Source organism: Drosophila biarmipes, chromosome 3L (genome assembly GCF_025231255.1).
Source record: "Drosophila biarmipes strain raj3 chromosome 3L, RU_DBia_V1.1, whole genome shotgun sequence".
In the NCBI taxonomy this organism is placed as follows: Eukaryota; Metazoa; Arthropoda; class Insecta; order Diptera; family Drosophilidae; genus Drosophila; species Drosophila biarmipes.
This window is the reverse complement of record NC_066613.1, coordinates 15,702,501-15,721,699: the sequence shown is the minus strand read 5'-3', so window position 1 is coordinate 15,721,699 and position 19,199 is coordinate 15,702,501. Positions and strand designations below refer to the sequence as shown.

The following is a 19,199-nucleotide window of genomic DNA, read 5'->3' as shown; positions in this document are numbered from 1 at the left end:
CTCCAGAGAGGGCCGCACAAAATCGGGGTGGCAAGACGCTGATTTAGCCATTTTGACATTGCTAAGAGACCACCTGGCCGAGCTTTTCTTGGCCTTATTTATGCCCTGAATTTGCTTATGGAGCACGCAAGCAACAGCTTTTTTTCCTTTTGATACTCCCCTACCTATTTTCTGGGGTCAATTGCCGCTTAAGTCCAGAGAATTGACAATTTGTGTTGGCTACCATTTAAAAATTAATTACTTCTGTGAGCACTGAGCGCCACTTAAAAATATTTGCAGCACGCTTTTAGGCAGTGGAATTAGTTGACATTGGGAGTGGTGGCTGCAGGTTGTTTTGCCTGCTTTTGGGCGCAAAATCCACATAAACGCCAGCTGTAAGCCATTAAATTTCCTATTAGTCAAGTTGTTAAGTGTCAAAGCCAGGCCCGCAGGGAATCTCCGTGTGTGTGCGTATCTTTGCCATGTTAAATTAGTTTGTCGTGGCCAAAACCACAACCGCTGGGCTTCACATTAGCAACAACTGTCGTGGCAATTGCACAACCAGCCAGCCATCACGAAATCAACCTAACCCACCACACCAGAGTGTCCTTCGTGCATTTGCCCCTAATCGAATGTCTGTGAAGAGACCGCCGAAAATTTACATAACCAAGGGCCAGAAGAAGTCGGGAGCCAAAATTAAAGACAGCTTAAAATGCCAGCAGCGGGAAATTCCTTGAAAATTGCAGACCAAGTGGAATGAAAATGGCTGGCGACGATACAAATATCCCCCAAAAATGCCGGAGACGAAGTTCAAAGTTCAGCTGAGGCCCTGAAAACGCTGCCTTGAACTGCATTCCTTGGCCGAAAAATGAAAAAGGAATTTCCCCATCACCAGCAGACATTGCACATACGCAGCGTTGCCTCTTTTGTGGGCATTTAATTAATGGCCAAACTGCAAGGTAATTTATTGGCCATCAAAGGCAGTCGTTCATGGGGGTGCCTGGCCGAGTATTAGTCAGCATTTATTGCCTGTTTTACAGGACCAAATGTGGGCAAATGTCGCTGGAGAGCAACAATCAAGCGAGAGTGCTGGCACCTCCCCCACAAATACAGTGCCAAACCCCCGGGCGAACTTCCGTTTCCGCTTGCCGTGTGGCATGAGGTCACCTACTATACGTTCTATGTAGACACAGTATGTATGTACTAGCTACAACCAGCAGCTACATTTGCCAATAATTGATTACACTTTGGCATGAAGTTGTTGCCACACACCTCAACGATTCTCCTCGGAATCCCCGGCAAAGCCCCAAAACGACTGCACTGGCAGACCGCAGTGGCCATTTGTTATGCCGGTTGTCATTGGATGTCTCTCATCGAGGGCAGCCTACGAACCGTGAGGGATCTGTGATTGAAATAGAGCCATCTAGGAAGGTGGCAGCTACAGCTGGGGGTATACTGAAACTTGGAGGTATTGCGGAAAGCTCTACACATTTACAGATTACATCTCGGTTCAACTGATGGCGTAGTAGTGTGTATAGGAAAAGAGAAGGACTTCTTAAATCACTTAGAAATGTGTCTAAAAGTATGCATTTAAAAAAACGTTAGCTTTCGAATTTAATGTATAGTGTTCTATACCTTTAGACACCTTTATAAAAGTTTTTTATATAATTTTTTATAGATATTCTAAACCATTCTAGTTAACTTAAATTGTATACTTTCAATTTGGCTTGTTGATTGTGCAACTTAAGGGCTATAATTTCGACTGCATATCTAAATTTCTACAGTTGCATTGCGAAAGCTTCTCTTCCTCTTGAGCCATCGATCAATGCCAAGAAATGCTCGCAACTGCAGGTCAAGCTTGAAAACTCGTTGCTCTGCTTAACGAGCCAAGTGAGCACAGACATATGTATGTGGCAGGAGCTCTTCCACTTCCACAGGACACGTTGCAGCAGGACATTACCGAAATGTGCGACAAACAGTCGCAGCCAGAAACGCCCTCGCCTTCGTCCTTATGGCTCAAAAAAGAAGGAAAAAAGGACGACAAACGATGACAATGGCGGCAACATCAACATCAACATCAACATACATATAACCAAGCCATTTTCATTATCCTTGGACTTGTCCTTTTCGCAGGCTGACACAGACATTGGCGCAGATAGAGGCAGAGATAGAGATAATGTGCATTTGGTTTTCGCATTTAAAAAAGAAAAAATCCCAAGAGGAAGGCAACTGAAAGGAAGGCCTCTTAAGAATGGGGGCTTGGCTCTTGAGATGGGAAAGACAGCTTACAGAACCTGCAGTCCCAAAAACAAGAAATATGAAGACTTGGTCATGGATACCCTGCTTTTGGGGTAAAAGTTTTTTTTTTTCTTTTCAAAGCACTTGTTAAGTGTCCGAAAGGAGGCAACAAATTGAAACTTGTAGTATTTTTCACTGCATACTCTTAGGCGCGCTTATAAGCAATTATAAACCAAAGGATACGTATATATGAGATCAAAATTGGCCTTAGATTGTCTTGATATTTCCGAATACCTTACCTCCTAGACCCATTTAAGGGAAAGTGAACTCCAAGTAGGATAAATGCCGCTAAGCGAAAATGAAAATATTTTCCAAGCAGCGCCGACACACAAATGTCACACAGATGTCAGAGCGACAAGAAAAGCAGGAAAAGCTGCGGCAGGAAAATGGCAAATAGAGGAAGATGGTTCGGGTCGTGGAGGATGACAATAATGGGTCATGTATGACCACGTTGGGTGGCAACATATGAGCAAATACCCAAAGCAATCATCGTGATATGTTGATATGTTGACGATGGAGCAATATTTGTGTTCGGCCAGAGAGCTGAGTGTGAAACTTTGTTTTGTTGGACATTTGTTGGCCTCGGGCCAAGGAACTCCTCGGGTGCATTGCCTAATTGATGTCGAATCGGTTGTTTGACCCTTAATGCATTTTTGATGCCAGCAAACGACTAACCAAATGTTACTCAGGGGCAAAGTGTCGGCGGTTCTTATGGTAATTACGAGCAATTCTTTTTCAGCCAGATTAAGCAGAAATCTTTGTCTTTAACTCAGCAAAAGCTTCGGTTGTTATAGCTACAATTGATGTTTACAAAATAGAGGGCAATATAAAATAAATTAGAAGTCCTTTAATTATAAGGGATTGTTAGGTATCTAAGCCGGTTATTTAGTTATTAGTCATATTTTGCACTTTGCGAATTTATTTAAATTGGTAAATTATGAGTTCTGCATGGCCATTTGATTTAATTAAATTATTCATATCTTCCAAGTCTATTTCTTTGCTTTCACCAGGCGAATAAATTAGCAATTCTAATTATGGCTGCGGTTTGGTCACACAAATTGCAATTAGAGATGAAAAAGCGAACGATATAGAAACCCTCTTATTTTTGGTATATCCCTTGGCATTCGCTGCCAAAATTTATGCGAGCGGAGATTATCACAGATTTGGACTTCATTTTCGTTGCCATTCACACAGTGAGAGCTCCCTTTCACTTGTTTTCCTTTTTATATTTTATTTGGTAATATTTTTTGTTATTTTTTGGGTTTCCATGAAGGTCAAGGACGAAGAGCAGAGCGCAAAAGGTTTTCCGGACGGCGTATCTTCTGCGCTTAATTATAAAAGTTTTAGCGGCAGAGGAAAGTTGAGCCATTCCCACTGAGAGCGCTCACTTGCAGCTTTTGGCTTAGGATTTTCCTTTTGCTTTGGCTTTGATTTTGATTTTTCGTTTTCCTATTTTCTATTTTTTCGGAATGTTAATGGTCCCGGAGATCTCAGCCGGAAATGCGTCTGACAATGGCACCACCTGGGCGCATTAGGATTGGCGCAGGAGGAAGCCTTGCCAGCATGTCCTGCGAACAAAGGATGTCCTCGTTGCTAAGGATTGGGGCGTGTAAACATTTCCCAACAATGAGAATGCATTTTTTCTGTTCTCAGAAAAGCGTTTGTGGAAATGTTTCCAGCAGCTCTTACACGGAAAATGTTTATGCATATTTGGGGTATTTCAAGAATTTTAAACATATGATAAACCCCCTAGAAAAGCTTAATAATTGTGTATTTAAGCTTGAAATGTAGGCTTAGCTATCGTTTTCCGTAAAATATTTTACCTTTTTTTATTACCTAAATCAATTGATCATTTAATTTCACGCTGAAGAATTATTTAGAATAGTTGTAAGTTTCAAAAGGGAGTTTTATTTGGCGAAAATACCAATTGTTTTGAGTGTTTTTCCTCAGCTAAGGGATACACAATTAAATAAAACAGACTACATTTTTCGAAGTGCATTCAATTATTGCACCCAGAAAATGTCTTCTGCGGCCGGAAAACACTACTGTTGCACTGGGTTACTGTCTAGACTTTCCAGAACTTTCCCTGGACCCCATATCTCAACCAGACTCTCTTATCGTGCAATCCACAGGCAATGGCTTAATCAACGAGGCCGAGTTCCTGCAGTGGGTGGGCAGGATCCAGGCGCTGCGGGACGACCAGCAGTCACATGAGGACAGCAAGGACAGCAAGCCGGTGGACGAGGCCGATGATGTCACCGAGGACTTGATAGCCGCATTTAGGTATACAGTGTTTATGGTGTTTAGCATATCTCCCGTCACTACAAGAAAGCCCTCTTTTTCCGCCCGCAGAGTATTCGATCGGGATGGTAATGGGTTTATAACGCGCGACGAGCTGCAGACCGCCATGGAGATGATTGGGGAGCCCTTGAACGAGCAGCAGCTGGAGCAGCTGCTGGTCATCGCGGACTTGGACCAGGATGGGCGCATCAATTACGAGGGTGAGTGCAGTCGCGGCAGCAGACAAAGGACACTGCTGACGCAGGCGTTCGCGTGGAAGGACATGAGTGCACGGGCAGAAATTAGCAATCGAAATGGAACACAGATGGGGATTTTAAGATTAAATGTTTGTCTAAAATTATAGGTTTTATTTTGTCAGCGACTTCCCGAAAATATTGTTAGTTTCTTTATTGGAATGCCGCAAAAACTTTTAAGAAGGTGTTTAACAGTATGCTACAAGAATTTATTATTTAACTTAGGCTATAACCTTTAAAAAAAAGGCATCTAAAAGTAGGCTTCAAAATATAGAATTGTTTTTAAATAGGTCTTCAAATAGATCTCTAAATTATAACCACATCATTGCCAAAACCTTAGGTAGTTTTTTTCAGCTATATATCCTTTCAGACTATAGAAACAAATCTAAATTTATTAACAATTTTTTATTGTGTAGGCACACAAATTTTATGATTTGAAAGTGTCAGATTGAAATTCGATTTTATAGAAGAACAGACCGTGATATTTCTTCGCCATTTCGAAACCTTCAACCCCTGTTGCTTCTGTTTCTGCTGCAGCTACGCCTGTCTGAGCCTTAATCAACGGATGGCATAAAATATGGCGAACTCATGTCAATATTTGCCCTACGCACCGAAAACCGTACGCCCATAAATCAGCTAGACAAATAAGGCGACAACAAAGTTTGTTAACCTCAAGGAACAGCAACAGGAGTTGGCCTAATACGGCCGAGGGTTTATTTGTTTGTTTACTCGTAAAGTTTTTATACCCGCTACTCGCTTTTCTATGCTGGGTTTATTGAGTTTTCGTAAAATAAAGTTCTTAAATACTAGATTGGGCTCCGCATAAAATGGATCAATCTTTCTGTAGTCACTTCTTAAATACTGGCGAGAACTCAAAAAGAAACTGGAAATAATAAAGGGTCGGTGAAACTGTTTCTCTGTTTAAAACCTCTTACTAAAGTTGAATAGTAAAAGCTATATTTTTTCAGGATCTTTAAGAAAATTGGTTCATTTACATAGCCTTTTTTTAGTATCCATGAAATTTCCTTCCCCTAAAAGGTATTTACTAGTCGTAAACCCTGCTGCTGTCAAAGAATTACCTGACTTCCCTGGCAGGTCTTAAGTTTCGGGCATAAAAAGTTTTTGATAAGGCAAATAGCTGGAAAAACAAAGAAAGCAGCGTGAAGGTGTCCATAATGCAGTTGACCCAGAATGAAGTGTATCAAAGGCAGCAGCAAGGGGAGCCCCTCACCTGAGGATCCGCCCACTTATTATTCCGCACTAATGGCAAAAAAAAGACAGCACAGAATTCCCTTGCGTGGCATTAAATTGGTTTAATAAACTTAAACTAATACGGGGACATGCTCGAGTGTCCTCTTTGTACTTGGTGTTTTGTGTAATTTTTTTTTCATTTTTTGCGACAGAGGTGTGCGCTTGTGTGTGGCATCCCTTGTATCATTAGGTTCATATGCCATCGCCTTGCTAGTTGATACTTTGACCTTGTAACGCATTGACATGTCAGCCGACCACCACCCCGCGCCCAGTTCAGCAAAGTTCGAGGGGCCCACCCCGCAGCCCGCATTTGTTTGCTGGCATCTGCAATTTATTTACTCATTCTGCTGCTGTTGTTGTTTTTCCTGCTGCCTGTGCCTGTGCCTGTGCCTTTGCCTCCACGCTATTTACTTTGCACCGGCATCGACGGCGGCCAACATTGCGTATACGTTCTGTGTGCGTTCGGTATACGCAACGTGGTCCGCTCCATTTTCTGCTGACACTGGCGAGGATTGCGGCGAGAATGGGTCGATTGGCCGGAGCAACACGTCCGCCGCCTCCGGAGCACCACATCGCATAAAAAGCGTAGTTCGTTCTTTCGGAGGCGTGATTACCCGGGGCGACAGCTTATATAGTTTGGCCATCCCCCATCTGTAAAATGTTTTTGCCTCGGTGGACAAAAGTGTCGGGCAAAATGGTGCTTCTTCTTCTGGATGTCAGGTTTATTTCATTTAATTTTATCACCAAATTGGCTTTCGTTTTGGGGTTTATTGGAACGGAGACTTAGAGAAGCGCATTCTTTAAATAAGACATATTTTTACAATCTACGGAGGGTTTGCTCTAAAAAAAGCATATTGCGTTTGAAAACAATAAGCTGCCTAAAACAGTCGGTCTTTTTTCTTTATGATTTGAAAAATCTAAGAAACTTCCTTTTTTTACTAGAATGTAAATCCTGATTTGATGCCTTAAAAAATAAGCGTTTTTATGATGAAACACCTTAAAAAAAAGGGGAATGTGTACATAAAAATTTATTTTTGAGAAAATTATGTGAGTTTCTCGAAACTGTCCGACTTTAATCAGTACGCCTTGATTTGAAAAAACTACGATTGAAAACCCGCAAGAAATCGGAATCCTAATTATCAACCTTAAGCATTTTTTTTATAAAAATGTATAAATATAAATAAGAAAAATTATTTATTTAACCTTATTTATTTTACCTCTCCTTTAAGCTTAAATATAACACCACTCTCAGATGCATTACAATTTTCTAGAGATTTCTTAGGAACCTCATGAACTAAAAAAAACACTTTCACAGGAAAATCTTGTGAATTATTTTCCCTCTTTGAATTACATTTAATGGACCCTTTTCTCATTTTAATTTCAGAATTTACGAGACTTTTGCTCTAAGCAGATTAACGGCCAACAAGGAGGCATGGTCTTTACCCCGTAACCCCGAAAATTTCGAGTGGAATGCAGCCCGAGTTACACCCCTTCAGCGTAATTGTTAAGCTATTAAGAATATACTCAGACATGCAGAAAATAATAATGCAACAAAATGTGCAGAGCGTAATTGTTTGAAAATTTTATACAAAAATAAAACTTATTTATACAAGGGTTTGAAAAAAGTGCAAGGCAGGCCACACACACACCCATAAAGTTTTAGTTTCATCAAACACCCACATACACACACAACATATTCACATGTAAATTAGTTGCAAAGTTTTGTCGATTGTAAAAAGTGAATTATTCATTTTCCGTATGAACTGAGTTAAATCATCATGTGGAAAATTTAAATGGAAAACTTTAGACTAATTTTAGTGGCCGATTTGCATCGGAAATGATTTAAATCACACGGAGACACCACACAACATAAACATAAAACATATAAAATGCATATTCGGATAAGTCTGAGCGCGTGAGTGATATTGTGTTTAGGGTGCTGCAAAATTAAGGAGCAGGCAAACGGAGAAATTACCAATAAAAATTACATTAAAGATATATCCAAATTAGGAGAGGGTCAGCTAAGTGGATTCATATATTTGTATTTTATTGTAGTTATGCTGCTTTCAATGTATGCGTGGTTCAAGTACCCCAAAAACAAACAAAAATTGTTTCAAATTTGTTAGAATAAGGAAATAAATGTTAACAATTTATATAAGAAACCACAAGATTTAATTTCAGTTGGGAAGTAACTGAGCGAGATGTCAAAACATCTGTATTTGCAAAGGAGAAATCAACAAAATGTTTAAGCTCATGATAAACTTACTTAAAATTTTTAAAGGAACTTAAGCAAACATAAGCAAATTGGGTAAATTTGAAGTATTGATGTTTTCAACTCTATTACATAGGAGTAAAAACAAGACAAGGCAAAAAGAATTATATTAAATATCAAAAAAATATATATATATAACCCATAACCAACAACCCGAATGGAACATGTCAGAGTTCTTAGAAAACATAGTTTGAAAACTAGTATTTTTTACATTTTATTTTTTTTAAGTTTTTTGTATTTCATTTTCGAAATTCAAGTCCATTGCATATTGCCGTCCCATAGATAATTCAGCAAGAAATACAAAATACTTTTTTATAACTATTACAACTCATCGATTTTAGGCATTGCGGTTTCAAACAATAAGTTTTTATTCATTTCGTATGCCCTTTTTTGATAAATGTTTAGACAAGTTGAAATACAACAGAAACACTAATTAACAAATATATATTTAACAAAAGTGCTCTTTTGAAAAATCAGTGAAATGAGAATTAAAATATATATTTACATTTAAAGCATTAGATGGAAAAAGTTGGGTAATGGAAATAATAATCAGGTAAAAGGTACAAAAATAGCAAAATGGGTTAAAGCATGGAAGGCAAACAAGGAAACCACAACTTTTTTACGGTATTTACAACAGAACTGCAGAGGCAAAGCAAATTTAAACCTAATCAAAAATCAGAAACCTAATCAAACTTAACTTTAGCCCAAAATATTGAAACATACCCAAAAAATGTACTTCAATTCAAGTAGTTTTTTATGACCTCTAAATGTGCTTAACAACTATATGCAGGACTATATACCTACCCAACAATATACTACTTATATACACGATTACTGTTTGTGTTATGGTCAAACTACTTAATATTATCTTCTATATATATATATAGATACTGGATAACTCGAAACACACAAGAACTAAGACATTATCTGTATGCGTACCTAAAAAGGGGTAGATATTTGGCTTAGGTATAAATGATTTCTTAAATTATAAATGAGATTGCGAGACAGAAACGAGATGTGACATAATAAATATCGGTACACCAACGCTCAATAAATGTTTTATTACTTCTAGTAGGCTGTGCCAGTTGTTGACTTGTGTCAGTTGGCAATCCGGAAATCGTAGACCCCTTAAAATTGTGCTGTTCGATTTGACGACGTTTCTAAATTTCTGGCTCTCCGCAAAATATTGTGTATATTTTTGTTTTTAAACTCTTAACGCGGTTAAGTAACGACAATGAGTGAACCCGAGGGCAAGGTTAGTATATTCCATCGTAAAAACAGCTTCTTTTGGTCATATATCATCTTGTTTCCTTATTAAACCGAAAAATTGTACTTCAACGCTGCGCTGGTGTTAACAAGTTTATAACATTTTAACCAAAAGAATATGGCTAAAAAGTTCGGAAAGTATAAAAAAAATTTTGGCTATGTACGTTATTTTTATCGAATTATTTATTGAGATAACTGCGTAATTATGTCGGCTAGGATTATTTATTAAATTAGTAAAACGAAAGAAAGATACAAAAGACTTCAAAAACTGTTTTTAAATAAAAAAAGTCCACAAAAACTATCGATAGTAGCCGTGATGAAGCCGATTTCTTCCGCATGAGCGTTGGCCTTTTTTGGTATTTTAAAATGGTATTAAAAGTATATTTATTAGCGGTCACACTACTCACGAGGAATAAAATCAATTCTTACTGAAATTTTAAGCGACCGCGAACGAAAATTCCGCCAAAGCTCAATTAAATGCCAGTGCGAACTGCATTTTGCGAGCGATTCCGGTGACAATATATCTGGGTGTTCCTTTCAAGGGTTGCTATACGGCAGAAACCCTCAATTTCCGACCGCGTGCGTTGACTTAAAGCCGCAAAGTGGATACCGAAACAGTGAAAATCGAGGATTTGATGGACTCTGATCCTGAAATCGAGTTCATTGAAAAGGACAGCGGGATGTCGTCGTTGGGCGGCAGCAAGGATGAAACGCCCGAGCGACGGGCAGTGGCCGCCGTAAGTAAAAACGTGGGGCCTCTCGCAACCCCCCTTGGAAACCCAGTTCCCCCGACAGCCCCCACGGTTCTTATCGTGCTCACGTAATTGTCGGTCAATCGCAGCAGCTGTCCCATGAAACCGACTCTTCCATACCCTGTACTAATCGTCTTATTTTCCATCTTTTACAGACTTCAAACGAGCCCCAAGGCGAGAACTACGATGATGTAAGTGGACCCTGTTTGTAAACACAACACGCAATCTAACCTCAAACTTAGGGGGAGAACCGCTCCAAAGGACCTTTCAGGGGTTTTTGAATTGTAGATGTAGTCTCAGGAGGTCTAAGAATAGGGGATAGTTTTATTTAGCTATGAACTTAATTTAGAAATTTTATTTTTGGTTGAGAAATGTATCAGCTGTTGGCCAAAACGTGCACTCGATAAAGGTCATTGTCATTATAGACTATTATTAATATTAAATAGGAATCGTTTGTAGATATCAAGTTTAATCATAAACAAAGCTTTATTTAAAATTGTACGCAAATGTTCTTCCCGCGATTCCATAGATAGTATAGAGAAATTATTGATAACATTCTTGGGACTGGCCCATTTTAAACTTTTTATTATCCAAAATGTGTATCTGTTGGAGCCTGATTGTGATTCATCAAAAATTCTTTATAAGCTCCAAAGTATAAAACACACAAATATGTTGTGTATTTGTAGTATATAGGTCGCTTGTCATATTATGATTGATATTCAAGATTCGTAAAAATTTTTAATGAAAAGATGGGGATTCTAATAAGTTGTAATAAGCTAAGATAAATCAGAGCTTTTTCAAATCCTACTAACTTATCGCAATATCATACCTTCAAACCCAGGAACCCGATGAGACGGCGGCCGAGCGCTTCTGGGGCCTGACAGAGATGTTCCCGGAGCCACTGAGGAACGCGGTCGGTGCCGTGAGCAGCGCCACGGTGAAAAGCGTCAAGGGATTCTACACGTTCTCGTGCAACGCCAGCTGGATATTCTTCACCAGCTCGGTCATCCTGTTCGCCCCGGTCATCTTCGAGACGGAGCGCGCCCAGATGGAGGAGCTGCAGAAGTCGCAGCAGAAGCAGGTGCTTCTCGGACCCGGCAGCGCGATGGGCCCCGGTGGATCCTCGCCCAGCTTACCCTTGATTCGTTAACCGAGAGAGACCCTACCACATACGCATATTAGCTCTATGATAACCGGCAGCGGAAATCCGGAAATTGCCACACGTTAGCTTAAGTTTGTCGATACCAATCAATCCCAGTCGAAATCGAGAGGTCGAGGACGTCCACGAATGGCCGAAGCAATAGCATCAGCGACTCCCCAACAAGCTGTCGCCCATTAAATGCCACTCCATAGCCCACAGCATTTACGCATCCACACTCTCGGAACTCCCGGCACCAAGAACGACGTCCTCTTCGATCGAAACGAGAAGTTGCAAAACTTCAGATAGGTGTTAGCATTGTAGTTGGCGTACAGTGTAAAAACAAGCAACCACTACGGTTTAAACCAATTAATAAAACTACGTTTATTAATAGTTAAAATCTATTTGCTTTATGATTTTACAATCATGGTAATAATGCGTTTATTTACCGATTAACAACAGACTGAAACTAAGGACTGCCCAGATATTCCCTTGGAATCGGATGATCCGTAAAGTATCGCCGGAATTCCCCAGCATACTTGTTTCGTAAATTCCTTTCCCCGAATTCGTTGAATCTCTGTGCCAGAAACACATACACATCCAAGACTTTGGCATGGGCAGAGAGTTTCTTGAATGATTGTGCCGCGCGCTCCAGGATGTCCAGAGATTTAACGAGCTGCGCCTTCCGCTCCTCGACATTGTTTTGATTGATGGCCAGAAGGCAGCGAACAAAGACGAAATCGGTTTTGGCTCGTTCATACAGACCACCATTGATGTGAATGTCGTGCATGCAGCGCTTGATGGCCTGGTACGCCTTCTGTGGCATTCCGAGGAGCAGTAACTGCTGGGCCAACAGGAGATCCACCAGGGCCAGCTCGTAATCCATCTGAGATTCGGCCATATCCTCGGCCACGCGTAGCAGGAGCATAGTAGTTTCACTGGAAAAGCGCCCGTCAGCCATGCCACAATAGCCGAGAAGGACTTGCACCCTCATCCTCAGGAGGAAAGGTAAATTATCCTGGCCAGCCAGCTTGTCCAACAGGCGCCTGGCATTGAAGAACTCTCGTTTGGCCACGTAAATGGAAGCGCGCTGCATTATGGCATCTGAGGGATCCAGCAAATAAAGCTGGTCGCAGGCCTTCAACGCATCATGCCAACGACACTGGTAGATTCCTGCCTGGATGACCACATGGCACTGGCTGATCATCCAGCCCTCGGCGCCGGGCAACCGCGGGAAACGCTCCTTTGCACGATGTAGAAGTACTTTGGATAGCTGAGACTCTCCCTGCAACTGAAGCCATAGGGCGTAACTGGCCAAAGCACTTCCCAATCCCGCAGAGGCATTGCCAAAGCGATCTCTGGCAGCTAGCAAAACTTGAGAGTACAAAGCAGCTAATTCATGTTTACCATAGGCAGACCACACTGCACTCCTCAAAGCCAAAGCCTCTGATGCGTGGTCCGCAAAGTTGTTTCTATTAGTGAGATTATCGCTGTGCTGGAGGAGATCGAAGAGTCGCAGGGGCTGATAGCCAGCCACAGTTCCCAGCTTAACAGCAAAATGGAGAGCTAGCGTGTAGTTTTGCAGGAGGGAACCATCGACTTCATTGGCCTCTTGCACGCTCTTTTGCACAGCGGATAATGGCAGCTCATCCCTAAGCAGGCAGTACCATGTATTGGCCAGATTGAGACTCCTTTTGTCACCGTGCTCCTGGGCCAACATGATGCTTTCCCTCAGCGCCGCTAGAGCTTCGTCACGATGACCAAAAGTAGCATGTAGCACGGCCAGATTGACGCAAAAGTATTGGTAGCCCTTCTCCTGGCTCATCAGCCTCACGGGACTCCTGTCCAGGGCTCTGTGGAGCGCAGAGAGTGCGTTATAATAATCCCTGACCCTTAATTGGTTCATATAGCCCAGGAAATAGGGAGTGGTTATCAGTGGCAGGTCGTGTATGATCTCCTGCACCTTCTTTTGGAGCTCCACGGGCGACAAGGCCTTGCGTTCGTTGCTCTCCAGGAGTTCCGACTGCTTGTTGATGAAGAACTTGGCCTGCTTAGGCGCCCACCTGCTTAGGGCATTGCGTTCTTGAGCAACACGAGCTAATGCCTCCTCTTTTTTCTTAGCTTCAGGATCCGCAGGCTTGTCTGCTATCTGATTGGGAGGAGGGGTCTCCTCCCTGTGGAGGATCCCTCCAGCAATGGCCATTCTGGAGCCCGAGGCAGCAGCTCGAACGCCGCGTTCATAGTAGGAGCAGATGTTCTTGTACATATCCATCATCTCGGGGAAACTGAGGCGCTCCAGAACTACGCCCACCCGCCGGACATAAAGGCCCACCATGCTGAACTGGCTAATGCCATAGTTTTCGTTCAGAATCTCGTCGATGTTCTGGATCTCGGTGAAATCGAACAGGGACTCAATGCTGCCCGCACAGAACTCGGACATGGCTTTCTCGAAGGACTCCAGCATCAGAGTGTCCAGTTTATATTTCCCTGTGGTCAGTAGGCTATGGAGCTCATTGTAGCTCTTATCCGCCTCCTGGACGAGCTTGAAAACCAGCATATAGAACATCCGACGTCGCTGGGTGCGCATGGATATCCCCGTATCCAAGCAGGACTTTTTATTCTTTAAATAAATGGAAAAAAACTGGATAATAAAGGTGTTTTTAAAGGGTAGAAACTAAAGCCACCTACAATCACATATTGCTTGAGCAGTATAAGCACGGTTATTTTGTGCGCCGTGGGCGTCTCAATGCGAGGAGGCTCGATCTTTGAGGAGGGGTCCAAGGTGTCCAGCTCCTCGAACAGATTCATCGCTTTTTTAAGTGCTTAAACTACTATTTTCGATTTGCCGGCAAAATGTAAACAATTAAATAAATAGCCGCAGCCAACTTAGCTTTGTCAGAGTTGTCATGTCAGTGATAGTTCAGGGAAGTGGCAACTCTACAAGGCGCACATTTTGAATTTCAAAATCTTAATATAAATAATTTAAGTAAATGTCCTTCAGAACGCTGAATTATTATCAAAGGTGTAATTCTGGGAAGAACGGCTAAAAAATCATTTTGAAACGGTATAATTCAATTACGAACGCAAAGTTGCTCACACCTGGCGCGCCTTTCGAAGGCCCTAAAACTATTACTGATTACCCACGCTTCATCGACCTGCCCATGCGATCAAAGTCCAAAAAGCGACGAAAAATGCACACGCCAAACGTACGCTTCTCCAATTTGTATTTGCTTTAAATCAACGAAAGCACAAAGTTCACTAGACAACTACCCTGTTAAACTCTAGCCAAATGGTATAAATGTGTAATGTGGAATAGGTAATACAGCGAATGCGTCATGGGGATACCCGATCCATCCTACAGGACGAAGGGGAAGATGGAGCGGCGCTGGCGAGGGTAGTCCTTGAACTCCTTCCTGTAGTTGCGGTGCTTGGCCAGAGCCCAGACGGTCATCTGGAAGGCTCCGGCGAAGGCAAACAAATAGGCAGCCAGGCAAGAGGTCAGCACGGAGAAGGAAACCCAGGCACCGATCTCGTAGGTGTAGTTGGGGCAAGACACCAAGCTGTAGTTCGGGGAAATGCCAATTAAAATACTTGGGCCAATGTGGGCTTTAGTATTTACTCACTCGAACAGCTTGGTCAGCGGATTTCCATCGGGCACGGGAATCTTGCGCACTTTGGTGCCTGGCGGACGCAGGTTGCGCAGGGCAATGTGCACCGAAAAGTTTCCCAGTTCGCAGAGCTGAAAGGGGGGATAATAAAGTTAGTTTGTGGGTCAATAAATTGGATAGTTTAGATCCGTGCAAAAAATGTTAAAATTTGTATTGGCTCCATACAAAATTAATTTTATACCTAAATAAGAGTTCACATATCAACAGTAAAATTCTAAAATACTTGAAACTTTTATAGTTTAACCTCCCATAAGCAAAATCTAATAATTGTTTGACCAATTAGTATTGTGACAAATCTTGTAACCTATCCTATAAGATTAAAAGAGATGACAACAATCAAATAAGTAAAAAATAACATATCTATCAGTAGTTACGCTTCAATTGGCTCCATTTGGTACCATTAAAGCAAGGAAAATAGTTTTCAAACCAATGAAATCTGAAAATTGGAGAGAAAAGTAATCAAACTATTTCCAAATAGGTTTCGTTTGGTTGAATCGTAAAAGAGAGCTCCCTCAAACAAAAGGTTTCGATATGCAAAAACCGGTAGATTACGGAAACATCCAACCCAAATCCATAAACCAAAGCCCCGAATACGTACGGCAAAGGCTCCCAAAGCAGCCCACACGGTGCACATGCACGGCGAGGTGAACTGCGGATGGTTCACGTGGTAGGAGACGTAGGCGGTGAATCCCCAGTAGTAGGTGCAGTTCTTGAAGAGATTTCGCAGCGGCATGGTGGCGTGCGAGAAGCGATGCACGAAGATCGTCTCCAGCAGACGCTTCACATAGTGGACCGTGTAGCAGCCGGCGGCAATGCTGAGGAGGCGAGAAAAGAAAGCGGGTTACTGGGTGAACCAACACCACCATCCAAAGTTCATGGATAATTATGCAGAGCCGTTGCGTTTTAGTTTGCATAAGCGACGAGGTCGATTAGGTCGAAAATCGAAAGATTTCAGCGACCACTTTCTACTACTCACTGGGTGGTTAGGGAAATCGGCAGAGTGGCCGCTTTGCCGTACACCAATTCCGGTCGGAAGTAGAAGATCAAGTATACGATAAGGGGGCCGGCGTATTCCGCCAGAAAGACGGTCTTCCAGCCAATCTGGGGGCCCAGATCCTTCACATACACCTTGTCGCCGGAGCGCAGGGACAGGGACTCCAGGGTGTCCGTGTCCTTCAGGCTCTTGCCCTTCAGCTCCAGGCGCAGCGACTGGCGGTTGGCGTCCGGGGTCTGCTTGAGGCTCTTGTGGATCAGGGCACGCAGGTCCCCGATGGGCGTGGCGCCGGAGGGCACCTTCACCTTGCCGTAGGGCTTGCTGTTCTTCGCGTTGACAATCTCGAGCTCCATTTTGCGTCCGGTTTGCAATCAGCACTGTCCAAAATCGAAAATCGCCGATTCCGATAGCAGGTGGGTCGTGGTGTGACCGTAGCGGAAGGTGCGAAAAATTGCCACAATATGGCCACACTATTGGGTTGTGCAAACTTTTCAAATTATCTTAACGTTTTGTTTTTTGTAATGTAAAAGAATTTGCTTTTAACAGATTAGTTTTGTTTGTAGAGCATATAATTTATTTTTATTTAAAAATAGCTGGAAATGATTTTCGATGATAGCAAGACACTTCTGCCAGACGAGACTCAAAGTACTTTTAAATATGTAGATGATTATATCAGCAATGAAAACTTGATGGTGTGGTAACAAATATTACTTATTAAATTTCATAAATATGTTCATGTTAAAAAAATAATCTCCGTTAAGCTTTATATTTTTAAAAATTCTTAAGTTAACTACAGCCTCTTATTAGATAAACCAGATCTCACCTAACAAGTCATAGAATTCAAAATGTATACCAAGCAGTCGTTGCCATAACACTCACTACATCAGACATTTGAAACTACTCCACCTTCATCCAAAATTACTTTAAAATTTGCCAGTCAAGTTGTGTGTTTCAAAATTATAGCCGGTAGAGAGGACAGTGCCTTACACAAACATAGTAGCAGAGGTCTAAAATTGTTAAACACCTATATTAAACAAGCATTGGTCGTTCACTTTTGGTAAGTTTCAAGGAGGCATTGAATTCGATGTCACAGCACAAGTAGGTCAGATCGACTAAGAATTTCATTCAGCCGGTCAAGTCAGTGCGATATCAAGGTCTCGTTTTGAAATTGTCTTGAAAATATTTTACTATTTTGTATTGTGGTGAGTTAAGAACAAAAAAGAAGGAAAAAGTGGTTTTCGAGGGTTACAATTGCGAGTGCTTAAAAAGTTTCCACCTCCGATCGATTTCAGTGTATTGGTGTGATTTTGAAATTGTTTGGCATTTTTTAGTACGTTTTACGCAGACCGAGGGTATATAAGCCACGTGCGCGAACGGTCCCATTTAAAATCATCTGACAATTGCAGCAGCAAGTACAAGCAAAAATAAAACGCATCCAACCAGAGAAAAAATATTATTTAATTAGTTGGTGACTACAGTAAAATAAAAAGAACATTCTCGAAAGTTACAAGAAAACGTAAGTTAAAATAATTTTATTCTTTATTATAATAACTGTTAAAGGGCAGTGAAAAATTGAGCAAAAACTGCAGTCAAGGTCTTTGTTCGGCCATTTTGTTTTTTTTTCTTATTCAACCCTCTGCGTAATTAGAAAATTACAAATTGGCAGCTACGCATTACCTATTTCCCTACGATTTGGCAGCAAAACACTAACTAATCTATAAATAAAACTTGCGTGTTTGTTGTGAAAATTGTGAAATTCGCAGTGACGCACTGAAAATTCGAGAATACACGCACACAAACGTATATTTTTGTGTACTGCATTGCTGATTTAATCAATTCAAGGCATCCGTTAACGTAATTGTTATTTTAGCTGAAATAAATACATTTGTTCAAATAAAGCCACGTCTGAAAATGTTCAATTACTGGCAATACCGTGACGTCACCAGTATACACACGAAAAATTTGTATGTATGCGTTTTGAGCTGCACTCACACCACCAAAGAAGTGACGAAGCAACGGAACAAAGGTTTAAAAATTTCTCGATTTCCTTTTGTTACCCCGTTTCTTCACCTTTCTTTGTTCAAGCAATCGGAAGAAGGGGGAGAACATGAAACGATAGAGACTTGAAAAGCAGGCGGCGATAAATTAACTGTTATTTCCATTACTCGGCCAGGAAATTTCATCAGTTGTGTATTTTCACCGAGCGAAACAGATCTGAATTTATACTGACTTTCCATCTCTCGCTTTTCTACCCGCAGAATAATCCAAAATGCAGATCTTTGTGAAGACCTTGACTGGTAAGACCATTACCTTGGAGGTGGAGCCCTCCGACACGATTGAGAATGTGAAGGCCAAGATCCAGGACAAGGAGGGCATCCCCCCAGATCAGCAGCGTCTGATCTTCGCCGGCAAGCAACTGGAGGACGGACGTACCCTGTCCGACTACAACATCCAGAAGGAGTCGACCCTTCACTTGGTCCTCCGTCTGCGCGGTGGAATGCAGATCTTTGTGAAGACTTTGACCGGCAAGACCATCACCCTGGAGGTGGAGCCCTCCGACACCATCGAGAACGTGAAGGCCAAGATACAGGACAAGGAGGGAATTCCCCCAGATCAGCAGCGTCTGATCTTCGCCGGCAAGCAACTGGAGGACGGACGCACTCTTTCTGATTACAACATCCAGAAGGAGTCGACCCTCCACTTGGTCCTCCGTCTGCGCGGTGGTATGCAGATCTTTGTTAAGACTTTGACCGGCAAGACCATCACCCTGGAGGTAGAGCCATCGGACACCATTGAGAATGTGAAGGCCAAGATTCAGGACAAGGAGGGCATCCCCCCAGATCAGCAGCGTCTGATCTTCGCCGGCAAGCAACTGGAGGACGGACGTACCCTGTCCGACTACAACATCCAGAAGGAGTCGACCCTTCACTTGGTCCTCCGTCTGCGCGGTGGAATGCAGATCTTTGTGAAGACTTTGACCGGCAAGACCATCACCCTGGAGGTGGAGCCATCTGACACCATCGAGAACGTGAAGGCCAAGATCCAGG

At 42.0% G+C, this 19,199-nt stretch overlaps 5 protein-coding genes across 53 annotated transcripts in view; 3 read left to right on the top strand and 2 right to left on the bottom strand.

Moving 5' to 3' along the window:
- The window catches only part of LOC108035158 (calcium-binding protein E63-1), a 33,103-nt gene extending 24,879 nt beyond the window's left edge, over nt 1-8,224 (top strand). For all 8 annotated transcript variants that reach the window (XM_017110608.3, XM_017110607.3, XM_017110612.3 and 5 more), the window contains 3 exons: nt 4,410-4,560; nt 4,630-4,778; nt 7,447-8,224. In XM_017110608.3, the coding sequence (XP_016966097.1) occupies nt 4,410-4,560; nt 4,630-4,778; nt 7,447-7,469 (323 nt within the window). In that variant the 3' untranslated portion in view covers nt 7,470-8,224. The remainder of the gene's footprint in view (nt 1-4,409; nt 4,561-4,629; nt 4,779-7,446) is intronic.
- A 1,197-nt stretch (nt 8,225-9,421) lies between these two features.
- Nucleotides 9,422-11,890, top strand: LOC108035159 (mitochondrial import receptor subunit TOM22 homolog). 2 transcript variants are annotated; one of them, XM_017110615.3, is made up of 3 exons: nt 9,422-9,589; nt 10,508-10,543; nt 11,194-11,890. In XM_017110615.3, the coding sequence occupies exons 1-3, from the start codon at nt 9,569-9,571 to the stop codon at nt 11,500-11,502; spliced, it is 366 nt and encodes a 121-aa protein (XP_016966104.1). In that variant the 5' UTR covers nt 9,422-9,568; the 3' UTR covers nt 11,503-11,890. The 2 variants fall into 2 exon arrangements, with proteins under 2 accessions (XP_016966104.1, XP_016966103.1); XM_017110614.3 differs by lacking the exon at nt 9,422-9,589 and adding an exon at nt 9,979-10,337.
- Nucleotides 11,891-11,914: 24 nt separating this feature from the next.
- Nucleotides 11,915-14,374, bottom strand: LOC108035156 (anaphase-promoting complex subunit 5). The gene is made up of 2 exons (XM_017110606.3): nt 14,179-14,374; nt 11,915-14,110 (listed from the first exon to the last, which is right to left on the bottom strand). Exons 1-2 carry the CDS (start codon nt 14,296-14,298, stop codon nt 11,960-11,962), a joined length of 2,271 nt encoding a protein of 756 aa, XP_016966095.3. The 5' UTR covers nt 14,299-14,374; the 3' UTR covers nt 11,915-11,959.
- Nucleotides 14,375-14,697: 323 nt separating this feature from the next.
- On the bottom strand, nt 14,698-16,569 carry LOC108035210 (very-long-chain enoyl-CoA reductase). Its single transcript, XM_017110720.3, has 4 exons — nt 16,135-16,569; nt 15,757-15,973; nt 15,114-15,229; nt 14,698-15,050 (listed from the first exon to the last, which is right to left on the bottom strand). Exons 1-4 carry the CDS (start codon nt 16,503-16,505, stop codon nt 14,846-14,848), a joined length of 909 nt encoding a protein of 302 aa, XP_016966209.1. The 5' UTR covers nt 16,506-16,569; the 3' UTR covers nt 14,698-14,845.
- A 500-nt stretch (nt 16,570-17,069) lies between these two features.
- LOC108035211 (polyubiquitin) overlaps nt 17,070-19,199 on the top strand; it is a 5,772-nt gene continuing 3,642 nt past the window's right edge. For 3 of the 41 annotated variants that reach the window (XM_050886352.1, XM_050886343.1, XM_050886345.1), the window contains exons 1-3: nt 17,513-17,668; nt 18,411-18,697; nt 18,926-19,100. In XM_050886352.1, the coding sequence (XP_050742309.1) occupies nt 18,422-18,697; nt 18,926-19,100 (451 nt within the window). In that variant the 5' untranslated portion in view covers nt 17,513-17,668; nt 18,411-18,421. Of the gene's footprint in view, nt 17,210-17,504; nt 17,669-18,410; nt 18,698-18,862 lie in introns of those variants that run through there. The other 38 variants (XM_050886351.1, XM_050886344.1, XM_050886338.1 and 35 more) reach the window with 27 other exon arrangements.

Bases quoted from the DNA above. Each gene is read 5' to 3' on its own strand.
- LOC108035159 (XM_017110614.3), top strand. From the start codon at position 10,236: ATGGACTCTGATCCTGAAATCGAGTTCATTGAAAAGGACAGCGGGATG. The intron at 10,338-10,507 runs GTAAGTAAAAAC...CATCTTTTACAG, and splicing joins AGCGACGGGCAGTGGCCGCC to ACTTCAAACGAGCCCCAAGG. The intron at 10,544-11,193 runs GTAAGTGGACCC...CTTCAAACCCAG, and splicing joins AAGGCGAGAACTACGATGAT to GAACCCGATGAGACGGCGGC.
- LOC108035156 (XM_017110606.3), bottom strand. From the start codon at position 14,298: ATGAATCTGTTCGAGGAGCTGGACACCTTGGACCCCTCCTCAAAGATC. The intron at 14,111-14,178 runs GTAGGTGGCTTT...ATTTATTTAAAG, and splicing joins TGCTCAAGCAATATGTGATT to AATAAAAAGTCCTGCTTGGA.
- LOC108035210 (XM_017110720.3), bottom strand. From the start codon at position 16,505: ATGGAGCTCGAGATTGTCAACGCGAAGAACAGCAAGCCCTACGGCAAG. The intron at 15,974-16,134 runs GTGAGTAGTAGA...TCGCCTCCTCAG, and splicing joins CCGATTTCCCTAACCACCCA to CATTGCCGCCGGCTGCTACA. The intron at 15,230-15,756 runs GTACGTATTCGG...CCCCCCTTTCAG, and splicing joins CTGCTTTGGGAGCCTTTGCC to CTCTGCGAACTGGGAAACTT.